This window comes from Myotis daubentonii, chromosome 3, assembly GCF_963259705.1.
Source record: "Myotis daubentonii chromosome 3, mMyoDau2.1, whole genome shotgun sequence".
In the NCBI taxonomy this organism is placed as follows: domain Eukaryota; kingdom Metazoa; phylum Chordata; class Mammalia; order Chiroptera; family Vespertilionidae; genus Myotis; species Myotis daubentonii.
Window position 1 is genome coordinate 9834761 of NC_081842.1, and position 23929 is coordinate 9858689.

Consider the following 23929-nt stretch of genomic DNA (forward strand, 5'->3'; position numbering starts at 1 on the left):
GGTATGTGCCCTTGCTCAGAATCAAACCTGAGACCCTTCAGTCCGAGGGCCCACGCTCCAACCACAGAGTCAAACCGAATAGGGCTCTTAAACATTTTTATTGCCTCAATTAAACTGATGTAGCAACAATGATTATGTTATTAAGGAAAAGTAGTCTTTTAGAGGTAAGTTTCCATTGCGAGTTGAACATTTCCTCAAAGGAAAGGGTATAAAGTTTACATCATGCTGAATGCAGAAAAGCTAGTATGACTCCAGAGAAAATTTCCCAGCATAATATTCAAAACCTGATCACTGAAAATAAGATAATTTGAACTCAAGACTCTTCAATGATTTACCCAGGATAGAGAACTGGGTTTTTAATCGGGTTGAGGCAAATATTTTCCCCTGAAAGAACTGGAGACGCACCTGCTTATCTTCAGGCAGTTACTCTTGCTCCCTGAAACTGAGAAGCTGGTGAGCCCGGACAGCCCGGGACAGGGCCCAGGGCCGAGAGCAGCAGGAGGAAGGCCACATGTGCAAAGCCTCGGGCCCTGGCAGGTTCTGGGCAGGTAACGGCAAGGGCAGCGGGGCTTTCAGACAGCTATCTGCTGTCTGGGAGGGGAGGTGGCCAGGGGAGTGCAGGGTGGGGCTGCCATCGGTCCAGGAGGCAGCACAGAGAAACTGCAGGTGGAGGTGGTGTTGGGGTGGGGCCTCTGGGCGTTCACCAGGCCTGAGTTTTACTCTTATCAAAGTTCTTGGTGACTCCTCACAGCTACACCCCTGGGGAGGCCGTGAGTATGTGAGCCGCTCATCCGCTGAATCAAAGGCAAACCCAGGTCCCTGATTTTCCATTCTGAGCCCCAAGTCCATGCACACTGGACCAGAAAGGTTTAGACCAGCCAGAGGGGGAACTGAGAAGTTTACCACCCAAGAAGCATCACCTGGAAATCTGGCTCCCACTTCAGCTCAGAGAAAACGAGGGTGGGAAGGTCACGGTGGCCACTCGAGTGCCTTGGGCATCACACCTGCCTGGCCAACTTCCGTGGGCAAAGACCGACAGGCTGGGTGCTCAGCTGTCCCTGGCACACAGCGATGCCCCTCGGTGGAAACCATAAGCCACGAACAACCCCTACTCTTTGTTATGCTTGGCCTCCCTGTGCATTTCTGTCATTATGAGAGGACTATCAACTCTCAAGATGGGGATACTGGGTCCCAGGAACTGGCTGCACCTCGATATAGCATGGAGGAGATCTGGGGCAGTGTTGGCATGTCTGGTCCCTGTCCTCACCGAGCCCTGGGTGGCATGGTAAAGAGGCAGGCCCAGCCCCTCTGCCCCCGCTCTCACCTCCCAGTCCAACAGACAAGAGACATAGGAAGAGCCACCGGGGGGGTGAGCCCAGCTCCGGGCAGGAGGCAGATAAGGCACAACTGCTGAGAACTATTATTGGTCAAGAAAGCCGTCCCAGCCCCGCAGCCATGCCCCTAGGCAGGCTTGGTCCCTGGACTCACCCCCAGAAGTGGGGAGTGAGGGAGTGAGGGGCAGGGCTACAGGGCACCCATGTCCCGGCAAGATGCTCCAATCTTACTCAGCATCCCCACAGGACGCCGGTGCCCGCCACCCACCGGCCAGGCACCCATAGGCCCCCTCTCAAGGGTGGCCAGCGAGGGCATTTTCGGGGTACAGGCGGGAGAAGCGGCCGAGGGCCCAGATGGGGAAGACGTTCCTGTAGCTTGTGTAGCTGATGGCGCAGGACTTGTTGAAGACTCCGGAGATGTTTTCCTGAAAGGACACAGGGACTTAAACTCAAAGGCTCCACCACGTAGGCAAGGCGCTCCCTGACCCAAGAGCCCAGGTGGAGGGCTGGGCAGCTTGTGGGGAGAGTCAGCGAGGCAGAGCCCCAACAGCAGTCCTCCCTGCACATCCCAGCTCTCGGACCCCTCCACCTGCAGCACCCTCCTGCCTGGTCACCAGTCCTGCACAGGCGTGTCAACACCAGACTTATCCAGAGAGGGGGGTTAACCTCACATGACCTCGTGACCCCACGCCCACAAGGATTGGCAGTGAGGGGCCCATCAGGCAGAGCCTGAGGGCTTCCTCCATCCAGCATCCCGGCATCACCAGCCCCGCCCCTCAAGCTAGTGCTTAGATCTGCTTTCAACACAGGCCACTCGTGAGTCATGTCTCTGAATCTCAAATACCCCCGCCCATGAGCCCCCTGCAAGGGACACAGGGCCAGGAGGGGATAGGAAACTGAGGTCAGAGCCCCCGCAGCATACCTGGGGCCAATCACCATTGGGCAGCTGTTTTCTGAGCAGACATCTGACTCCTCTCTCTAGGGCTTCTACATCAGGATGCCTGAGGAAGAGGCAGTGAACATACCATCACCACTTTGTGGATGAAACAGCCACTGGCTGCAGCCAAAACCTGGCCCTCATCCTTCACAGCCCAGCATGGGACAAAGATGTGAAAACCTAACCCTCCATGCACGAGGTATCGGCACCACTAGGGACAACCAGTGCACCTCAGGCCCTCGCTGCACAGCTCACCCCGAGAAGTAGAGGATGCAGCGAGTGTGAAGGCGAGCAGGCCAGGTGGGCAGCGCATGAACATGGGCAATGAGGAACCCCACCTGTCCCAGACCTGCTGCTCTGGCCCTGACATGAGGCACTGCTCTTCTGCACCCCCAGGAGAGGAGGAGGCCAAGCCCTCTGCCCACTGGTGCTCAGGCCCCCAAAGAGCCACAGAAGCCAGCAGTGCTAATCCTTGCTCATCTCACAGGTTCAGGACCAAACTCAGCTGTGGGAGGCAGACTGGGGGCCGGTCCCTGACCCCATTCCCTGCTCACACTAACCTGGCCTAGCTGGTACGGGGTTTTAGGAAGATTCCCCAAATGGCCCCGAACCAACAGGGCAGCACAGACTGGGCTACATACATGGTATGCATACATGGGCATGTTACAAGTGCATGAGTTTGTGTACCCATGTTTGCATGTCTGCACATGTACACCTCTGTGTGTACACCTGCCTGTGCACACACATGGCTGAGCTCTACTGTGGAAACAGGCAGGACCACGGAGCACAGCTGTGGGTAGTGAGCCTCTTTGCAGGAACCCACTGATTTAGACAGACCTATAACTCTGGACAAGGAGCCCTGCAACCTCACCTCCTCCCGTCCCTGCACGCAGAGCTCCGCTGCCCACATCCCGACCAAGTCCCCAAGTTCAGTGTCCTTCCTCTGTCTGCCCCCACCTGACGGCCATCAGCCCCATCAGGGCCCAGCACGTATTATGGATCTGGGACTGGGCACTCTGCACGTAACGCCGCTGCTCACAGGACTCAAAGTCCTCGCCCCAGCCTCCGTCCGCCATCTGCTGGGACAGCAGGAAGTCGCAGGCCTGGGTGACCTCTGCACAGGCAGTCCTGCAGACACCAGACACGAGACACTGTCACACAGTAGAAGTCCCAGGCCCCTGGGTTCTCACCCTGGCCGGGCCTCCTTAGGGCTGTGGGGAGGGGGGCTGCACTTGAGGTCACCCACCATGGATAAAGTGAAAATCTTTGTAGCTGCAGGCGGCCTCATTGCCATGAGCACCCCATGAACACCCACCCAGCCAAGCAGAATTGGATGAGGCCGCTGGACACAGCTCGGACTGAGGCCTCCGCCCTTCCCTCAACGCAACCCAGAGAGTATCCCGGACTGTAGCCACTCCCACTGTTTTAAAAAATGTAAAAACACCCCCAAAATCAAACATCAAAGGAGGATACTCCCCAGCAAAGCATCACACTGAGAAGCCCATCCCACCAGGGGGCAAATGCCCGCACTCACCCCTCGCGGTAAATCTGCCCCATGCAGGCAAAAGCTTCCAGCCCGAACCAGGTGCCGTAGGTAAAGCAAACCCCCCAGGAGCTGGAGGGAGACACGGGAAACGGAGGTTCAGCTGCCCAGGCCTCACTCAGCGGATGGAGAGGACGGGCACGTCCAGCATGGGGAGGCTGTGGTTATTTTCAAGAGAAACATCCGCGTGGCCGTCACAAGCCACACCAGCTGCAGAGCTTTAGACCCGTGTGGCAAGCCCGCCCACAGCCCTCGGGTACAGCTCGTCCACTGGAACCACGAGCAAGATAAGAACTGATCCAAACCCAGAGGGGAGGGCGTGAATAATCAGACCCAACAAATAAGGCACAGGCTACCGAGCATGCCCCATACACTCGCCAAACACCGCCAGGGGGAAGGCCCGGCATTCTCAAGGGACAAGGTCCACCAGGAATCTGTCGCTGGCAGCCTCCTGCCAGAGACCTCTGGTGTAGCACATGCGCGCCGTGAGTGCAGCCGTGTCCGGGGCCCACACATCTCACTCACCCTTCCCAGGAGCCGTCAGCCCTCTGCTGCCGACGACAGAACTCCAGGCCCTGCTCGAGGGTCTCCCTGCAACACAAGAGGATGGCCCAGTGAACATTCCAGCAAAACAGCATCAGTCTATAGTCTCAAAAAAAAAAATAAGCATGGTGTCCCCTTAAAAAATATGTAAAAATAAACCAACGACTCAGAGAGGAGACACCAGCAACTATAGGACACAGGAGGGAGTTAAAGAAATGCAAGACGGAAGCAAACAGTGAGGGAGGAACCAACATTAGAAGCGGCTGCAACAGGATCAGTATCCCTGAAAACAATGTCAGTGACAGGGGCTTGAGTAAATCACACAAGATGAAATTTTACGGAGAAATTTAAAAATCAGAGAGAAAACAAAAGATTTAGAGGACAGAGAAGCCCCATCGCAAGTCTAACTGGTACTTCAGATAAAGAGACCAGTTCTCTAGAAAGGCCAGAGAGGAGGTACAAGCCCAGCCTGAGGTGCCGTGACCCTTGCCTTCGGGGCTCACCCCCTGTCATCCGTCAGCTCCTGCAGAGCTGATGGGACATCACTCCTCTGACGGCATCGCGTGACACGCTGGCCTTCCTCTGGCCAGCAGAGTCCCTCTCTCTCGATTCTCCCCCTGCTGGCTTTCACAAAGCCGCACAGAGGCCCCCTGGGCCAAAAATGAAGGGTGGCCTCCAGCCAACAGTCAGCAAGCAAACAGGCCCGGAGGCTGACAATGCACAGGACTGGACACCTGCCAACAACCACACGAGCTCAGAGAAGATCTTCCTCAGTCAGTGCTCAGAGGAGACAGCGGTCAGCTGGGGACAGGGCCCAGGAGCTGGGAGGTGATCCCCGCACATTGTTTTAAGCCAATTCTGTAGCAGTATTGTTACTCGGTAATAGGAAACAAATACAGAAGTGAAGGTACAAATAAATTATATCAGTAATAAAAAGAGTAGCATGACTATAGGTATAATGGAAATCAAAGTTAAGATAAAATGAGAAAAGTTAAGACAACACATTTGAAATTTAAACAAAATATACACATTATCAGGAAAATTAACTTCTCAAAAATGGCCCCAAGAAGAAACAGAGATCCCAAATAGTCCTATAACTACTAAAGACATGAGTCAAAAATGTGAACTTTTCCCAGAAAAAGAACCCCAGGCCTAGAAGTTTTATAAGTGAATTCTATTAAATTATCACGAACAAGCATTCTAATCTCACACAAACTTTTCCATGGACTAGGAAGAGGAGAAACACTCCCTAATTCATTGTAGGGACCCAGCATTAGCTTTTCACAGCCGGATAGGAAAGGCGAGGCACGTGCCTCCAGGGCTGAGCTAGGTCACAGCTCAGCTCGGCATCCACGGATGTGGATGCAAGATTCTAACTAAATATTGGGAACTGAACATGGTAGAGATATACTAAGTCAGGTTCATTCCAGAAATGCAAAGGTGTTTTAACATTAGAAAAGTCTACAAGAGTCATCCAGGACATTAGGAGATAAATACATAATCATCTCATAGACATTGAAAAATCACTTGCTAACCACAATACCTGCTCACAACAGAGGGAAAGAAACAACTTAACAAAATTAGAAAAAAGAACTTTATTACCCAGAAAAGAGGTTAACTACCAAAAACCTACCACAAATATCCTTCTCAATGGAGAAATATTAGAAGCAGTCCCCTTTAAAAAATCAGGAAATACAACAAAGATGCCACTATTACTACTTTCCACAAAGAAAACTCCAGGCCCAGATAGAGTTTCCAAACATAAGGACAAAATAGCAGAAATCTCACAAATTCTTCCCGAGAACATAAAAAGAGAATATACTGTCCAGCATCGCTTCACAGGAGACCCTGACAGAGACATTATAATAAGGAAAATTACAGACCAGTTTCCCTTACAACCACAGTTGTAAAAATCCTAAACAAAACAGCTCAAATTTAACTCAACATATAAAAAGGAAAGCTTAGGACCAAACTGCGCTTCCACCAGGTTCACCATGAAACACACGACAGGGGATTGTCCCACTCGGGAACCAGCAGCATGTACCTGTGACACAGCCCGTCACTCCTGAACATCCTGTGCCCAAAAGATAAACACGTGTTCACAGCAGGATGATTCTTACTAAGCACGAACAGCCCCACGGGCCCGTGACAAGCATGGGGACACAGCGTGGCACCTGCTCTCAGCACGCGTGCCGATGGCAAGAACAGGGTGAACGGCGGCTCCGCAGGCCTCGTCTCCCGAGCAGGAGGCCGAGGGAAGGAAGCCAGGCCCGGGAATCCCCGCTTGGGTCCTCGGGTGCAGGAACCCAGCAGCCACAGAACCAGGAGGGGAGGGAGCTTCGGCAATGTGTGTGCCCCACGCGGCCGGCCACACGTTCCGGCCACTTCACGACAGTTCCTCAGGCACCACACAGAGGGTCTGCATGCTGCTCTGCCCACGTCAGACTTCAACAACAAGGTTTAAAAATTACATGTCGGCCCAGCCGGTGTTACTCAGTGGTTGAGCGTTGGCCTATGAACCAGGTCATGGTTCGATTCCCAGTCAAGGCACATGCTTGCGTTATGGGCTCAATTCCCCAGTGTGGGGCATGCAGGAGGCAGCGGATAGATCAGTGGTCGGCAAACTCATTAGTCAACAGAGCCTAATACCAACAGTACGATTGAAATTTCTTTTGCGAGCCAAATTTTTTAAACTTAAACTATATAGGTAGGTACATTGTTATTAACTTAATTAGGGTACTCCTAAGGCTTAGAAAGAGCCACACTCAAGGGGCCAAAGAGCCGCATGTGGCTCACGAGCCGCAGTTTGCCGACCACTGGATAGATGATTATCTCTCATCATTGATGTTTCCACCTCTCTCTCCTTCTCCCTTCCTCTCTGAAATCAATAAAGATATATTTTTTAAATAATAAATAAAATAAAACTACATGTGGACACAGGCGGAGCTAGGGGTATGGATCCGTAAGATTATTAAGATGTGAAAAATAACTCGCTTCTGTTATAACTGTGCTCCTTGGAGCCCCCAGTACATGAGTCTGACACGTTTCAGGGCGTACAACCAGGTGTAAACCCCTCTCATATCTAAATGAGCTTCCCTCCAGGGCCCCTTTATATGATGGGCCTCCTTAGAGGACAACAGCCCTCCATGTCTGTTGGCAGCGCCTGAGCTCTTGACCCAGCTGGGGGCACCTGTGGCTGAGCGGCGGGGCCCTTACCTGACTTCCCCCGGCCTGTGCTCCGGAAACTGGTTGTGGAAATGCTTCAGCGCCTGCATCACGGCCGAGGTGCATTCCACATACAAGTAGTCGATCATGATGTCCCCTGTGAAAGGGAAGGATCCAGGCCTGTGAGCTTCACCTCGGCGGTTCAGGCCAAATCGTGAAGAACACGCACTGTAACGTGCGGGGCCTGCAAGGCTCATCAAGAGCCTGACCCTTCCCTGGAGGAAGCGAGGAAGGTGTCACCAGTGACCAGCCCAGGGACACAGCCACCAGGTGGCACCTGCACAAGTGACCTGGTGACCGAGTGACCGAGTGACCTAGGCAGCGGTTCTCAACCTGTGGGTCGCGACCCCTTTGGCGGTCGAACGACCTTTCACAGGGGTCACCTAAGACCATCCTGCGTATCAGATATTTACATCACGATTCATAATAGTAGCAACATGACAGTTATGAAGTAGCAACGAAAATAATGTTATGGTTGGGTCACAACATGAGGAACTGTATTTAAAGGGCCAGAAGGTTGAGAACCACTGACTACAGGCCCATCTGCTAGGACAACCAGGCCAGCGGAAAGATACAGCAGAGATGCACCCCACCCTGAAAACCCTCCACTGGATCATGTTTCAGTTACAGGAGGGGTACAGAGGCACAAAAAGTCGGGCCAGAGTAAAGAACTGGCCCTGACAGACCAGAGTGATGACACTCAACACGAGGAACAGGGAGAGAGGGTGCCCACCACACCTCCCCCGCAGGAGCATCAGGAGGCAGGGGGTCTCCATGGAGGACAGAGCAGGAGTCGGCCCAGCTCGGGCCAGAGCCGGCTGTGACTCTGCGACAGAACCACAGCTTTCCGTTTACGGCAGGGGCATCACAGCCAACTGTGGAGGTCAGGAGCATGGAACGCTCCAGTGATTGGGGGGCTCCTTAAAGGATCTGCCATCATCCTCCAGAGCCTTTGTGGGCACTGCCCCTGGCCGGGGGAAAGACCTCAGGACTCTGGTCAGAGTATCTGCCTCGGGGCAGGCAGGGCCCGGGTTGTGCCCAAACGCCCTGGGCCAGCCACTCACCGAAGACCTCCGAGGGGTTAAGCAGCTCCAGCAGGTACCCTCCTCGCTTGGTCTCGTAGGTGGCAAACCCCCCATCAGGGTTTCTCATGCTCAGCAACTAAAACCAGAGACCACGTAGTGAGCGCTGAGCATGTGCGAGCAGCCGAGGCTAGGTGGGTGGGCTTTCGGAAGCACTCAGGGTTAAGTGCTGACGGCAGGGGTGAGCAGCAGGGAGCTAGTTTTCACATCAAACCAAGACTCTCAGGTGCCCTGAGCATGGGCTGCAACCTTTCTCGACCAGCTACACCATAAGTAACTGTCTGGGAACACACCCTGACACACTCACGTATTTATAAGTCACGTATGTGCTGTAGAACCACGTGCCCTTTGTTGTACGACACGCACTGAAATGGATGTGCTGAAAGGCGTGTCCTGTTTTACCAGATACCCAGGGGAGACCGCCAGCCCTCCCGAAGGAGCCTCCAGAACTAGAGAGAAAACAGGGGCGCAGCAGCCACCCCAGACCAGCCCAAGGCTCATACACCCACTGGGAAGCACAGGGCTCCGCACACACCCAGCCAGGACCTCCTGCTGGCCCAGCACAGGTGCCATCAGAGGACATGCCCCTCTGGCTCACGGTCTTGGCCCTGAGTGTTGGCTGGTACAGACCCTGTGGGAAGTACACGTGCGTGCACAGCTCCTCTGCAACACTAACGGGCCCCAAGGGACCCCTGCGTGCACGGCGCCCCCAGCACCTGGGGACAGAGCCCCATGCCCAGCAGCCTCACCACAGCAACAGCATTGAAGAGCCGCTCTGGCGGGACGTGCGTGGTGACAAAAGGACACTTCTCCTGCGTGAGGAGGATAGACTTCAAGGCCTCAGCTGTGCAGTCGGCGACGATCCAGCCACAATCCAGAGTACTGAAGGGGAAGCCGCCCTGGAGAGCAGAGCTGTGACTGGGGGGTGGATCACCCAAAGCCCTTGCACCCTCCACACCCGTGGGGAGCCACGGCCCCAAGCCACACATACGTGTATGGGCCTCCAGCTTCTAGCACAGGAACCCCACGGACGATAGCCTCTCCCCAGCGTCGCCCTCACACCCCACCGCACGATGGGCACCAGAAAGGGGCATAGGCACCCTCCTGACCCCCGGGAGGACGCAGCCACAGCTGTCCACACTCTCACACACACAGAAGAAAACAGCCCCTTCTGCCCTCTCTCCTCCCCCCATCACTCTAATTCACAGCCCAACAGCTTATTTCACGTCTGGATGTGTGTCTGTCTGGAAGCATCTCAGGGCACAGACGTGCACATAGCATGTGAAGAGGCCACATGGCTCAGCTGCCTCAGCCATGCACCTCAGTCGGGGTGTCTCAGGAGCATCGCTGGAACCCCCACATGCATCCGTAAGAGCAAGAAGCCCCGGGACACCGAGGGAGGAGCCCCCCTGAAAGGCCCGACCCAGCTAACAGGCAGCCTCTCCCAGGGCCTGGGGCAGCAGGCACGACACAGGTACCTTGCTCATCTGGCGGTAGTACTTCTGGTAATCGGGCGGGTTCTCTGGGACCTGGGAAGTGTACGAAGGGCACGCGTGGAAAGCACAGGAGGGAACATGTCACCACCACACCAGACACCGCGGCGGGGCAGGCACAGCAGGACATGGGGAGTCTGGTGCTGCGGCCCTCGAGGCATCACCCCCACGGCCCACCGCCCAGAGCCCTGCCCACTGCTGGGAAACACAATCAGGCACCCCTTGAGCTGGAGAGGGCAGGGTGGGGGGGGGGGGGAAACCTCTGCCCATGGGAGGCCCCTCACAGCCCCCAGGGTTCACCTGTGAGATCCGCAGGAACTCGTGCGCCTTCTGCAGGCAGGACGAAAACTCGGGCCTGTGGTGTGCGCCCGCCTGGAAGAGAGAAGAAGCTGAGCCGCTGGCCACAGGAGCCTGTGGGGTAGGCTGGTCTCCGGACGGCTGCCACCGCTGGGAGCCAGGAACAAACCCACCCGGGGTCTTAGGTGTCTGCCGACAAGTCAGAAAGACGTGATGGAAAAATGGTGTGGGCAGGAGGGATGTCCACACCACACCCGCCCACCCACACTCACAGGGTCCTGACCTGTCCGCGGCAAACCCCACATACGCTAGCCCGGCCCCACATAGCCCTGACCCCTCCTCAGGGCTCCCCAGGATTCCATGACCTCATTCCACCAGAATAAAAATGCGCTCCCGCTTCTCTTTAGTACATGCTCAGTAGCTCTTTTCAGAGTGTCCAGGAGGAGAGCCTGGAGCAGTCCCCACGGCCATGTCTCCCGGGGCAGCCTCTCCAGCCTCCCTGTTCCAGAAGCCTCCGAGCCAGCCCACCGCCCAGAAAAGACCCTGCTTCAGCCGATCCATCGCCAAGGCCTTGGAGCCCAGGAAAGCGAAGAGTCAGGGTCAGCAGGTGTTGTGTCCTGGGCACAGGGGTAGGTGCACAAGATCAGCTGGAGGCCGAGGAACAAGAAAACAGCCACGTACCTCCAGCAACGCCTGGATGGCAAACGAGGTGTCCCAGACCTGCGAGCCATTGGTGCCCTGCACACAAAGAGTGAACCATTGCAGCAGCCAGGCAGCGTCCTCCCAGCCGCCCACTGCCTCTCAGAATCTGTCAGTGCCGGAGGCTCCCACCAGCTCCCGCAAAGAGGCAGGAGCACCCTTCAAAGCCCATGACGGCTTGCGGGGGCTGGTCCTGCAGGCAGCCCCACCTGCCTTCATCAGGCCGCCAGGCAGGAAAGGACTGTGTCAGGGTACTTCAGGGTTCTGACAGCCAACCCCTGCGGTCTCCACTGCCTGTGGCCTCTATCCACCCTATGACAGCCTCTGGCCCTACTGTGATGACCAGAAACACCCCCCACTTCTGAGGTGGTAAGGCCTGGCTGAGGCCTCGAAGGGGCTAGGAAGGCCCCCTCAAATCCAACCCGGGAGCCTGGTTCACTGGTCAACACTGAGGTCCCACCGGAGCACCGATGACCAAACCCCAGTGAGGCAGCGCAGGACTGTGACAGGCATGTGGATAACTGGGATGGGAGTGGAAACACCTGAGCCCAGACCACCTGCAGCGCTAACAGGACAGCAGGATCGGGGCCCAGTGGGATGTGTGGGAAGAACTCGCACCACCAGGAAAACTGCCTGGCCAAAAGAAATCCAAAGGACAGCAACCCTCAGGGCCTAACCGCCGATTTGCTGAAAATACAGGGCCCAGAGGAAGAAACCGGTCGGATCCAGAAGGTGGACCCTTTAGAGCAGCGGTTCTCAACCTGTGGGTCGCGACCCCTTTGGTGGTCCAACGACCCTTTCACAGGGGTCGCCTAAGACCATCCTGCATATCAGATATTTACATGACGATTCATAACAGTAGCAACATTACAGTTATGAAGTAGCAACGAAAGTAATTTTATGGTTGGGTCACAACATGAGGAACTGTATTTAAAGGGCCAGAAGGTTGAGAACCACTGCTGTGGAGGCAGGTGGCCGGGAAAGAAGGCACTTGGGAGATGGCTAGCAGAGAGCATGAGCCACTGGGCTCTAACCCGGACGCCCACAAGCCCAGCACAAACCACACTAAGGCATCCCTGACTCCGCGGTGGCAGAGACGTTTCCTAGAGACCAAGAAGCCCTCGAGCACTGGGACGTGAAAGGGCAGTTGGCATGTTCTGAAAATCCTTTTGCAAGAGACTGGCAGTGTGGGAGTCAGGCGCTGGGAGAGGGGCTCAGGGCCTGCCTGGAGGGCACCGAGGTGAGCTCTGCGCTGGGAGCGCTGGCCCGGGGCCCGTCCCAAAGGCCCAGTGGCCTGTGCACCCCAAGGCCCCGCTGGAACCTCTGCTTTTGCACACTGAGCCCTGCGGGTTCAGCAGACAAAACCCCTCAGGGTGGCCCAACGGCTCCAAGGCCTGCTGCTTCCAGGGCCCCTGTAGCTGGAGGAGGTCAGCCCAGGAAGCCCTGCACTGTGGCATCCCACCCCAGGGCCACAAACAGAAAACATGCTGGGGGTCTGGGAGGTGGGGTGATGGTGTCAGATCACCTACACAAACCGATGGGACACCTGCAGAGAAAGGCGCCGGGGAGTGCATGTCAGGGCTGAGGGACGAAGCCACAAACCCTGAGGGTGGGAGCAGCTCCGCAGGTGCCAGGCTGGGGGCAGGGCTCTCTTCCTACCTGAGGCCTGCAGTTCATTAGTCCGGCCACTGTGCGGGCTCTGAGGTCACTGTCTGCTCCTGGCCTGCAGTCCTGAACTACTCTGGCTCACAGACGCTCCCGCATGGTGGCTGCAGAACCCTGGAGGACTCTGACCCCCAGCGCTCCCACAACCGGAGGGCTCCGGGCTCTCCTGCACACTTCCCAGTCCCGGCGGCGCGCCATGAACCCTCCGAGACAGGATGGAGGGTCTTCAGCCACTCATCACACTGCCAGGCCTTGTTAGGAGTGATTTGTAAATCTCAACAAACCCACAGGCAGGAATGGTTGCAGAGGAAGCCGGCAGCCCGCCCTGCAGCTCTCACCTGCATCTTCATGCCATCGAGGCCCAGCCTGTGAAGAGAAAAGCCAGGTCAGGAAGCAGAGCACGAAGAGCTGGGAGTCAGGCGGTGCCCAGAGCCTGCATGGGCAGGAGGCTCAGGACAGCCCCCTCTCCCCAGCCGGGTGAGAGGGAGCAGGAGACCCCTCCAAGGCACAACCCATAACTGACCAGCTGTCCTTGTCACCAACGCCTTCCTGACATTCGCCTGAAGCTGCCCTGTCCACTCACAGGCTTCCTGGTTCTGCCTCCTAGAAGCACCCAGTTTGCACTAAGGGGTGGACCTTTCCACTCAAACACAACCCTCCTCAGCTTCCATCGACCCTGAAACTACTGGTTCCAGCGTCACACCAGAAGCCACAGCACCCTCGCTGGGACATGAAGGTGGAGATAGTCACATGCCTGCCGCTGCAGCTGCGGGGCCCTCAAACATCTGCTCTGGGCTCTCAGCTACGCAAGTCAGAGACAAAGGGTGAGACCAACCAACTGGGCCCTCCCCGCCACACTCACCAGAGGTAGTCGGGGATCCTGGAGACGTGCTCCTGGAAAGCGCAGGAGGCCGGCCCGTCCACACGCCAGCGCACGAGCATGTTGATGGTTTTTGAGATCTGCAGGAGACGGGACTGTCAGGGCTCTGCTTCACACCAACCCCACCGAGGGCCCAGCACAGCCCCCAGAGGCCAGGCCGGGCCTTCTGGTCTACCCCACGTTTCCCAAGCACACGCTGCTTCCAGGCCTGAGAGACAGAGCCCCTGTGGTGTCCAGGAAACCTGGTCTCCGAGGGAAGTGGGAAGGGGCAGAAGGTGTGCACAGAGGAGGGAGGGAGACCTGTAAGAGGTGTGAGCCCAGGGAACTGGCAAGTGAGCAGGGTGGGCTTGGGAAACATGGGCTCCTGGGGACACAGGGGCACAGGGGAGATGCAGGCCAGACCTGCCTGCTCAGAATGGCATGTTCTAGAGGCCCAGACCTTCCACTCTGGGATCTCCTAAGGCAAGATCCAACTAAAGCCTACATCTAACTTAAGTCAGACGTGCTTTACGCACATTAAATCAAAGCCGAGAGTCACAGTGCTGCTAAAAGGAACACAACTGACTGCGCTGGGGGCATCATCATTTTCGATCCAGTGGGGTTCCATGAGGCCCAGAGAGTGCCTGGGAGCAGGGTCGGGAGCACGGCTGGGTGGCACTGCACCGACTGGGCGCACCTCACGAAGCCCCAGTCACGCCCCGCCAGGGCTCAGAACTGCTCTGCCTCCTGCACCCGTCGCCCATGGCCTTGAGCCGGCCTCCCCGACCCTGCACTGGCCACTGTGCACCTGGCCACAGGGTCCCACAGGTGTGTCCACACCTGGCCCCACAAGGCAAAGCCAGGTCAGGAGCCCAGAACCTCAGAGCAATGAGAGTTCCACGTCACGGGGCTTGGCAGGATCCAGGAATGGAACCCACGCACCCCTGCTGCTCTAACCCCCGTACGAGAAGGGCAGATAGGAGTTATTAGGAGTGGGGCTGGCCAGAAAGATCCTGAGAAAGTGGCCTCAAAGAGCAGTGTTCAGACACACTAGGTCAGCGGTTCTCAACCTGTGGGTCGCGACCACTTTGGCGGTCGAACGACCCTTTCACAGGGGTCGCCTAAGACCATCCTGCATATCAGATTATTTACATAACAGTAGCACCATTACAGTTATGAAGTAGCAACGACAATAATTTTATGGTTGGGTCACAACATGAGGAACTGTATTTAAAGGGCCAGAAGGTTGAGAACCACTGCACTAGGTGGTGGGGGTGGGAGGAGGGCCAAGCACACAGGTGGGGACTAAATGGGGTCCTGTTGGAGCAGAGGGTCGCCTGCAGAGAACCCCTACTCCCAATCCCAGAGACCGGTCTCTGGGCCTTCCTCCTTGGGTCCTCGCCCACCCCAAGCCTGCAGTCGAGTGCCCACTCAAGGCTGACACCCAGCGGATTAGTGGGACTGACCGGGCCAATGCTGATGCACTTGGTGAAGCGGTCATCGGCCACAATGTGCTCATACAGCTTCCGGATGGCCCGCTGCCGCAGGCTGGTGCTGTGGTGGCGTTCGTACAGGTTGAGGATTACTGTGGGGGCAAGGGCATCAGCAAGCACAGGGCACAGAGGAGCTCTTGGGCCCTTCCAGCCTGCCCTGCTCTGCCTTCCTTTCTGCTGTCCCCCCATGCCCCTCACACCCCACACCCTGCCTGCCCCCACACATTGGCATGCTGCCCTGCCATGTTAGGAGGGCTCCGTGAGTAGAAACCCTGTTGACAGGACAGGGACCCAGCGATCACCCAGGGCCCCGCACACCGCATGCAGTGCCAGTCTCCCGGGAGTCCCACAGGGAGGTGAGCCTGGACTGCAGTCTCTCCCCCAAGGAGGAATGACTGCGCCCTCCAAGGCCCTCAGCTCCCAGTTCTCTCATCTAGGGGCCCAAGCCCCAGGGTCACTCCAAGGGCCGGGCAGGTCTGCTGGACACGAGGCGCACACAGCCGGCTCCTCACCACATGACCCACATGATGAGAGAGTAAACTCATCGCCACCTCAGGTGTCAGCTGACCCCAGGGAGGCCCAGCCAGCCCCAGGGAAGCACCCACCATACATTACACGGAGCAGCCAGCTGTGCGGCGTGTAGAGATCGTCAGGGGCCACGTTGTTCCTCTGCGCCGGCCAGTCGATGCTGGCATAGTCCTCCACATAGAGCTCCTGGGGACGACAGCACCTCAGCACCCACTGCCTATAGCTGTCTTCTCCCTCTGTCCCCCGAGGGCACGCCCTGATCCACACCCCGCACCCCAACCCACCTCAGGGCCTGCTTCCCAGGGACAGGTGCCTGCGCCCCATCCCACCACAAGAGGCCCTCTGGGCAATTCCTAAGGGGATAGGTGAGGGAGGCCTCACCCTAACCCAGGGGTGGGCAACCTCTGGCACCCGTGCCAAACATGGCACGCCAGTAACTTTTGCTGGCACATGAAACCCTCTCTTATAATCAATCTTCCATTTACAATTTTTTTCTTAATATCGACTTTTTTATTTTTCAGATAAATTCAGTGTAGGTGCATCTTAGATAAATAATTTTACATAACAGGTATACATTAAAAATAAACGTATTTTTCATCATCATATACTGGTTTTTGTCGCTCAAATGAATTTTATTATTTCTTCAAGGTTCTTCACATACCTACACCTTAAGAGATATCAAGTAGGCGTAACATGTTCTCAAAAAATTAGGGTTGGCACGCAGAAGAATTTTGAGTCAGAGATTTTGCTGGTTTTGGCACGCACTCACAAAAAGGTTGCCCACCCCTGCCCTAACCTCAGGGGGCTCAGCGCTGCAGGCCCATGGGACCAGGCGAGCACAGCCCACCTTGAGGATGACCCAGGCCCAGGTCCTCACCTGGCGCAGGCTCTGGACCAGCGGGTCCTCCTCAGCATTCAGCCGGGTGGCATAGCAGTAGCTCATGGGCAGGTAGACCTGACGGCAGTGGCACCAGAGTGTGGAGGGGTGTGCAGGCATCCAGTCAGGAAACAGCCTGGAGGGGGGGGGGGGGGGACAGTGGATAAGCAGGAGCCCCAGCCCCGCCATCAGCACCACCACAGCCCCACGCCCCCCAAACATGGACTCAGAGTGGCCGAGCACAACCATGCTCTCAAGGGAAGCGGTCAAACCCCCTCCCTGGGCGCCCCAGGGTGCAGGCCACTTCTGGTTCAGCCAAATGCATCCTGAAGCCAGGAGACCGCGGTCCTAAGGTAAGGACTGTCTGTGGTTTCCCAGTAGTGGCAGACAAACCACGGTAACATGGAACGTTAATAGTGAGAAACGGGCCAAAGCTGGTTTGGCTCAGCGGATAGAGCGTCGGCCTGCGGACTGGGGGGTCCCGGGTTCGATTCCGGTCGGGGGCATGTGCCTGGGTTGCGGGCACTTCCCCAGTGGGGGATGTGCGGGAGGCAGCTGATCAATGTTTCTCTCTCGTCGATGTTTCTAGCTCTCTATCTCTCTCCCTTCCTCTCTGTAAAAAATCAATAAAATATATTTAAAAAAAAAAATAGTGAGAAACGGGTGAGGCGTCTCTGGGACAGGTCTGGATTACCTTCGCAACTTTTCTGGAAATTGAAAACTATTCCAAAATGAAAAGTTTACTTAAAATGGTTAGGCCTGAGCCTTTGATCGTGACCTCCACACATGTGTCTTCTGACATCAGCATAGCCAGGCCACCTTCCCGGGTGGGTGAGTACGGGGGGTATTTTTTCTACCCTCCCCTTCAAGCCCTCGTCCTCATATTCGGGGCCCTTACACACCGGTGAGGCTCACGTCCAATTGGCAAGCCCGCCAGTGAGGAATGCTGTGATGGCTCCGAGACACGCGCCGTCCCCTTCCAGATTGGCTAACCTTGAGTAACAGAGCCCCTCCGCCCACTTCACCTTGCTGTCCCTCTGCCACCACCACCCCACCTCATGGCTGTGGAGGCCGGGCCCTCTGCCCTTCCAGCAGAACCCCGCTGTCACTCCCCAGTGGCCCCTTCACCATGTGCCCTTCCTCCACCAAAGTCATCTAACACAAGCGCCCCCCCACCCCCCCGCAACCTCCCCGATGCTCCCTGAGGGACCACACCCTGCTGACAGTGCTCCAGGGGCCCTGTAACAGCCCAGCAGGGTGACCCACCCACCACATGGCCCAACCCAGGGCACCCCCATCCTTCCTTCCAATATTCTTCAGGCAGGAACCGAGGGCCCTGTCATTCCATTCAGTAGGGCAGCAGGGACCGGGCTGCCACGACCCCGCAGAGGCGAGCCTACCACATCTCCGGGAACAGGGTGTTGAGGCCTTCCCAGCTGTAAACGTTCAGGACGGCCAGCCAGAATTTCCCCCAGGAGGGGATGGCCACAGCTCCACCTGGAGAGAGAACAAGCCCATGTTATCTCCCTCCAACTGGACCCTCGGGAGTCATGCGTGCCCTTCTTGTCTGAACTGAGAGCAAAGGCTTCCAAACTCCACACAACAGCCGCGGGTCGGTCAGCAGCTTCCCCAACATGAGTGTGTGCAGCCCCAGGAGAGGCATTGACAGCCCGACCTTCAGGAAGGGGACACACAGGCAGCTACCTGGGAAGGTGAGGGGTGCAGATGCACACAGCAGCCTGTATCACATGGGCCTGGAGGCGATGAGGGGCAGTGAGCGCACATGCTCGGCCTTCTCTTAGGGCCACTTATGGCTGCCCCTGACGCGTGTCCCCAATCTGGCTGTCAGTGACACTCTGGCCCAAGTTGGAGCCACGCCAGCAGCACAGGTCCCCGGCACAGAAACACCATCCCAGCTGTGCTTCACAAGGAGGCCTCGCCCAGACTCACGTGTTCAGAAGTAAAAAACCCAGGAGCCACCAGGGAAGCAAGTGTGGCCCAAACACATTCCCTCCCTAGGCAAGGAGCCTGAAAGCAGCTGGTGAGACCAGAAGCTAACGAGGAAGTCACTGCAAGCGCGACACGTGAGAAGACTGTGGGATTTCATTAGGACGCACACAGGTTAGGGATGGCTCCCAGAGGAGGGACATCCCAGGTGCCAGGGGAAGGATGAGGAGGAACTCCCACAGCAGTGGGGCGGGGTGGAAGGCAGGATCCCAGGCAGAGGGAGCAGCATGCAGAGCCCTGAGGCGCGAAGGGACTTCCAGGAGCTGACAGGAGCCCCTGTGTGTGAGCACCGGAGCAGGAGGACAGGTGGACGGAGGAGTGGCCACGAGAGACAGGTGGTGAGGCCTGCCAGGCTCTGGAGAGCAGCAAGAAAGGTCTCAAGTCAGCGGGAGCCGTGGAGCCGCCCCAGGGCTGCAATGAACAGCCTTCAGAGCACACAGGCAGGGGGAGAGGTGCTACGTGCTAGAGCCCACCCCGCAAACAGGAGGGTATATGGTTATCTTAATTTGCTTTTTCAAAAACTACTGGTCAGGTTACACCGTTTCTACTTCTCTGCTTTGATGAATTCCCTGTTCACGTGTTTCGCCCACTGTTTCAGGTGAAGGGGCATCTTTCTATTTCTCATCTGCAAGAACTCATTAAGCAAAGTAGCCTGGACCCTCAGCATGTGCTGTGCAGGGCATACCTTTCTTGTGAAGGAGGTTCCGTGCTCGTACCAGGTCAGGGTCGTCAGGCCCAACACCCAGGATTCTCAGGGACACATAGTTGAGTGCCGTCCCAAACACCGTGGACTTGTCCTCAATGTGCCTATAGGAGCGGGAGACAGGGTGGGAAAGTGACATCTTTTATTACTTCTAAGAAATTAAGCAATGCTTTCAGTGCAATGTCCTCAGGAGGTGATGAGGGGCAGTGAGCACACATGCTCGGCCTTCTCTTAGGGCCACTTAGGGCTGCCCCTGACATGTGTGTCCCCACTCAGCAGGCAGGGCGGACTCCCACCTGGCTGTCAGTGACACTCTTATCCAAGTTGGAGCCACCCCAGCAGCACAGGTCCCAGGCACAGGAATGGAACACATCCTACACTGACATAACAGGACAACACAAGAAACACCCAGAACAGCCACCTCCCATGACAACCAAAACCGGCCCTGCAGAACCTGCCTGCCTCCTCTCCTTACTTCCCACACCTCAATCAACATAATCCATCTAAGCCCCATTCAGCACCATGGCACACAGAGCACAGTGCAGGGCAACGTGTAAGGGCACGCTACCACCCTGTGCAGTCATACGGCACTGGTGACACCTCAGTATCTGTCATGACGTGCTGGAATCCACAGGCCAGAGCTGGGGCTCACAGGCCTGTTGAGAAAGGCTGAACTGTTCCCCTAGGGTTCTGTAATGGGGGCCGGTGGTATGGATTTGGCCCACCAGAGCCCACAACCAGGGTGGGCAGGCAGGTGGCCACCTTGGGGGAGGGTCCTGATCCCAGAGCAAGCCCTGCCACAGAAGGGCAGGCTGAGACGAGGGAGAGCTGGCCAGCCCCAGCTGCACCTGTTGCCACCCCAGAGTCGGACAATTTCCTTCTGCCTTCGTGATAACAGCCAGATGGTTTTCACTGCAGGTGAGGGTCTCAGGTCCCTAAGCCGGTCATGCAACCAATTTATAACACAAGCTGGGACACTGACCACTCCCCCATCCATGCCAGGTTCACAGTTACAGTCACCCCGCCCCTCGACAGGTGCATGTCCTACACAAGAACATCTGTGCACATGTATGCACACATGGGCAGTGACAGGGCCGAGCAGACTCACAGGCCCCAGCCGCCGTCCGGGAGCTGCACCGACCGCAGGTACCGCACCATCTCTCCTTTGTATCCAGCTGGCAGAGGGATGCGCGCCACGTGGCATGTGATCAGGAGGCCTGTGTGACAGAAAAGATGTCTGCCCCTGGGAGCAGGCACTCGGCACTGCGAATCCCTGCCCCTTTCCTCCTGAGGACCCCTCCTGACAGGGAGCTATTCCCAAGGTTCTCCTTCGCACAGAAACAAGCCTGGGAAGGCTACTCCTCTGGACCTCGAAACCAGTGTCTCACCACAGTGATGCACATATGTGCACATATGTTCAAACCAGATTCCCATCCTCTCCATGTCACAGGTGAGGTGGCCGAGGCATCTGAAGTCCTATCGCCTTGCCCAGGGTTAAAGCAGACCAGGGGAAGAGTCTCCACAGGCTTCAGGTGGGCCGAAGAGAAGACAGAGCCCTTGACTTGCTCCCAAGGGCAAGTCCATGCCAAAAGACTAATTGTTTCTTTAGAGAAACATTTACAGGATGTAGGAGTTTTCTGTTTTTGTCTTTTTAGGGTGCAACAGTCTTGTCCAGCCAAACTAATTCCGTGCCGGGGGGGCCTAGCAGCAATGTTCCTGGCACTCACCAACCCGAACTTGTAGCTCGCCTGGCTGAGCTCCTTCAAGGTGCGTCCACATGCCAAAGCAGCCAAGAGAGAGCTTAAAGATACCCACTGACCACCCTGCCTGCAACCAGCACCTTTGCACAGGCTCAGCCCTCCGCCTGGCGTGCCTGGGACGCAAGAGCCACCCCTCACCCACCCCCAGAGCGCCCTTGCTTCCCTTGTCACAACACTGGGCTGGCAGTGCCTTCACCCCCCTCTCCCAGCACCAACACCAAGATAACTAAGGTGCAGGTTAACCCCTCCCCCCAGCCCTTTTCCACATGAGCTCCTGGGTGCAATCCTGCTTGCTCATTCACACCACAGACATATACCAAGGGCTTGAACCAGGTCAGGCCAGTACCCCAATGATGCCCCAGGGTCGCCTCGCCCACGGGCCCGGGGCAGCACCCTCCTACCTGGCAGGAGGAAGAGTGGGCCGCCATAATCACCCGCCCAGTGCCCGTCCTCGGCCTGCAGCCCCATGTAAAATGTCATCCCATTCAGAGCCCCCTCATGGGCTGTGTTGGCTTTGGACAAGTCTTTAAAGTAACTCCCCTGCAAAAGAAAAGAGAGATGAGACCTGAGGGGGTCTGTGGCCAGGCTAAAGGAGCCCTCATCACTTACAGCCCAAGCCGAAATAATGAATCTGAATTACTTTAAAAGTCTCAGCTGTTTCAATTAAAAAAATGTGAAACTCTTTGATGATGGCATTACCATCTCAGCAAAGTAAAAGGACAGCTCTGGACTCTCATGGTTTCGCTTTCCAGACAAACATATTTGCAAATTTCTTCACAACTTCTCCAAGTGCCCAAGAGCGTGGAGGGGGGGGGGGGGGGGGGGGCGCGGGGGCGATGCCCATGCAAACCTGAAATTCAGGCCTCTCTCACAGGAAGGGGCCAGAGGACCACACAGCAACTGGCGGCCCGGGCACAACCAGGAGGCCCATTTACACTGCATACTCTCTGACTAGCTGAATTTCTTCTATGACATTCACTGGATCAAAAATATTTTTTCTGCCCTGGCCAGGTGGCTCGGCTGGCTGGGAGCATCCGTGCATGCCCCAGACGGTTGCAGATTGGATTCCCAGTCTGGGCACACACCCAGGTCGCTGAGGTCAGCGGTGAGCTCTGTCTTATGGGGTCCCCCTCTCTGATGTTCCTCTCTCTCTCCCTCCCCTTCTCTCTAAGTTCAGTAAGAACATATCCTCTGGTGAGGATTAAAAACACACACAAACCCAACATTTTTTTCTGAATAATAAAAAAATGAAATAGAGCAGTTTCTTACCAACGACTTACAGATAGAGGAATTGAAGCAAAGGGTCCATTCAACTCACGCCCTATATATATATACCAGCTGATTCCCGCAGGAACCAGCCTCAGTGGCCTGTGGCCCCGGCCTCTTCCCACTTCAACAAGGAAGAAGACACCCTCCACGGGCAGCTTTTGGAAACTCCCTGCTGGTTCCCGGTGCTCCCGGCTAAGGATCAGGGACGTGAGCAGGAGTCCCCGGCTGTGTGGGAAGCCCTCGAGCACCCACCGTGTCCAGTCCCAGGGAGTGAGCTTCCAGCGCTGTCTGCCCGCGGCCGGGGTGGTCCTCTTCTTGCAAGTAGGTCCACACCTGCCTTCCCCTCTCATTGCTGAGTCGCCAGCGGCTGAGGTCAGTGGCGGGCTCTGTCTTATAGGGTCCCCCTCGACGACGCAGACACCTGGAAACGATCACGAGTGGCCATCCTGCCTCCTCTTTAGCTCAGAGCCCGGAGGTCTCACCTCCAGCAACGCGCAGGCAGGAAACACTCTCAGCGCCACTCCGGCCTCTCGCTGCGGCCCCGTTATCTGTCGTGGCAAGCGGAGTCGCCGGCCACCAGGTTCCCCAGCACCCCCACCCCACCCGGCTCTCCTCGGCCCCGACCCCAGGCGGCCCCCGCCCACGCGGGACCTCCTCCGGGCCCCGACCGCGCTCTCCCGTCTGGTGGGACACCCAGCGCGAGGACTCACGTGCCCTCGGTCATGACTGCCGCCGAGATCTCTGCAACTCGCACACGGAGCCGGGACCCACCGCAAGTGAGCCTTCGCACTACGCGGGCGCGCCACCCGCTATCACGCGAAGTGCGGTGGGAAGATGCCCGTACAGCCAATCAGAATGCCGCAGGGGTGGGCCCTCGGCCGTGCCCAGCCACTGCAGTGGTGGCGCTGGAGGCGCCCCACGGGGCGGAGGCGGAACCTGAGTCAAGAGGGCGTGGCCTGGGACAAGGGGTGGGACCTGGAGTGGAACCTGGGGTGGGACCTGGGGTGGGATAAGGCGGGGCGAGGCGGGTCCTGGGCCTGGTGGGCGGGCATGGATGAACGGGGCGGGGCCGGGGCGGGAGGAGGCCAGCTGTGCGGGCAGGGACAGGGCGAGGGGGACTGGCGAGTGGGCCAGTGGGACCTGGGGGCGGGCGGCGCGGGCCGCCAGTCACGCCGCTTTCCGGTGGGGCGAAGCTCCGCCACCAGGGCTGAGGAGGAGTGCTCGGTGGGGCGGAGTGGCCCCCCCAACCCCCCGTGAGGTGATGAGGCAGGTCCCGCCCCCGAGGGTCCCGCCCCGCCGGAGTTCCGGAGGGCGAGTGGCTGGCGGTGGGGAGCGAGGCCCGGAGCCCAGGCCGGGCTGGAGGTGCGCGAGTGTGGGAGGGAGTTTGCTCAAGCAGCGAAGGTTTGGAGGAAGTTTTCAACTTAGATTGGGGGGCATGTTACGACAGATGCCATGAGACATTCGAGTGGATGCGTTGAGTAGGCTGGTGTTCTGGTAAGAGGACAAGGCTAGTGAACTGGGGATGCATTTGTTTTCAGGTGATATTTGGAAACGTAAGATTAGATGAGATCAACTGCAGTGGTGAGATCAACCTTCCTAATGCCCGACCCATTAA

The 23929-nt window shown here is 57.1% G+C and overlaps 1 protein-coding gene across 3 annotated transcripts; it reads right to left on the minus strand.

Moving 5' to 3' along the window:
• Positions 1–79: 79 nt before the first annotated feature.
• LSS (lanosterol synthase) lies at positions 80–23173 on the minus strand. Of its 3 annotated transcripts, XM_059686746.1 has the most exons (22): positions 23025–23173; positions 22567–22735; positions 21447–21585; positions 20394–20502; positions 19268–19389; positions 17976–18072; positions 16576–16711; positions 15776–15884; positions 15144–15262; positions 13681–13778; positions 13157–13184; positions 11136–11192; positions 10458–10529; positions 10143–10193; positions 9414–9563; positions 8647–8743; positions 7574–7679; positions 4340–4405; positions 3806–3886; positions 3229–3399; positions 2257–2335; positions 80–1759 (listed from the first exon to the last, which is right to left on the minus strand). In XM_059686746.1, exons 1-22 carry the CDS (start codon positions 23036–23038, stop codon positions 1628–1630), a joined length of 2202 nt encoding a protein of 733 aa, XP_059542729.1. In that variant the 5' UTR covers positions 23039–23173; the 3' UTR covers positions 80–1627. The 3 variants fall into 3 exon arrangements, with proteins under 3 accessions (XP_059542729.1, XP_059542730.1, XP_059542731.1); XM_059686747.1 differs by lacking the exon at positions 11136–11192; XM_059686748.1 differs by lacking the exons at positions 21447–21585; positions 22567–22735; positions 23025–23173 and adding an exon at positions 20674–21135.
• Between the last annotated feature and the right edge of the window lie 756 nt (positions 23174–23929).

Coding starts and splice junctions, on each gene's coding strand:
- LSS (XM_059686746.1), bottom strand. Junction 20,503..21,446: donor CCCACTCTTCCTCCTGCCAG/GTAGGAGGGTGC, acceptor TCTGTCACACAG/GCCTCCTGATCACATGCCAC. Junction 19,390..20,393: donor CCGGACGGCGGCTGGGGCCT/GTGAGTCTGCTC, acceptor CCGCTCCTATAG/GCACATTGAGGACAAGTCCA.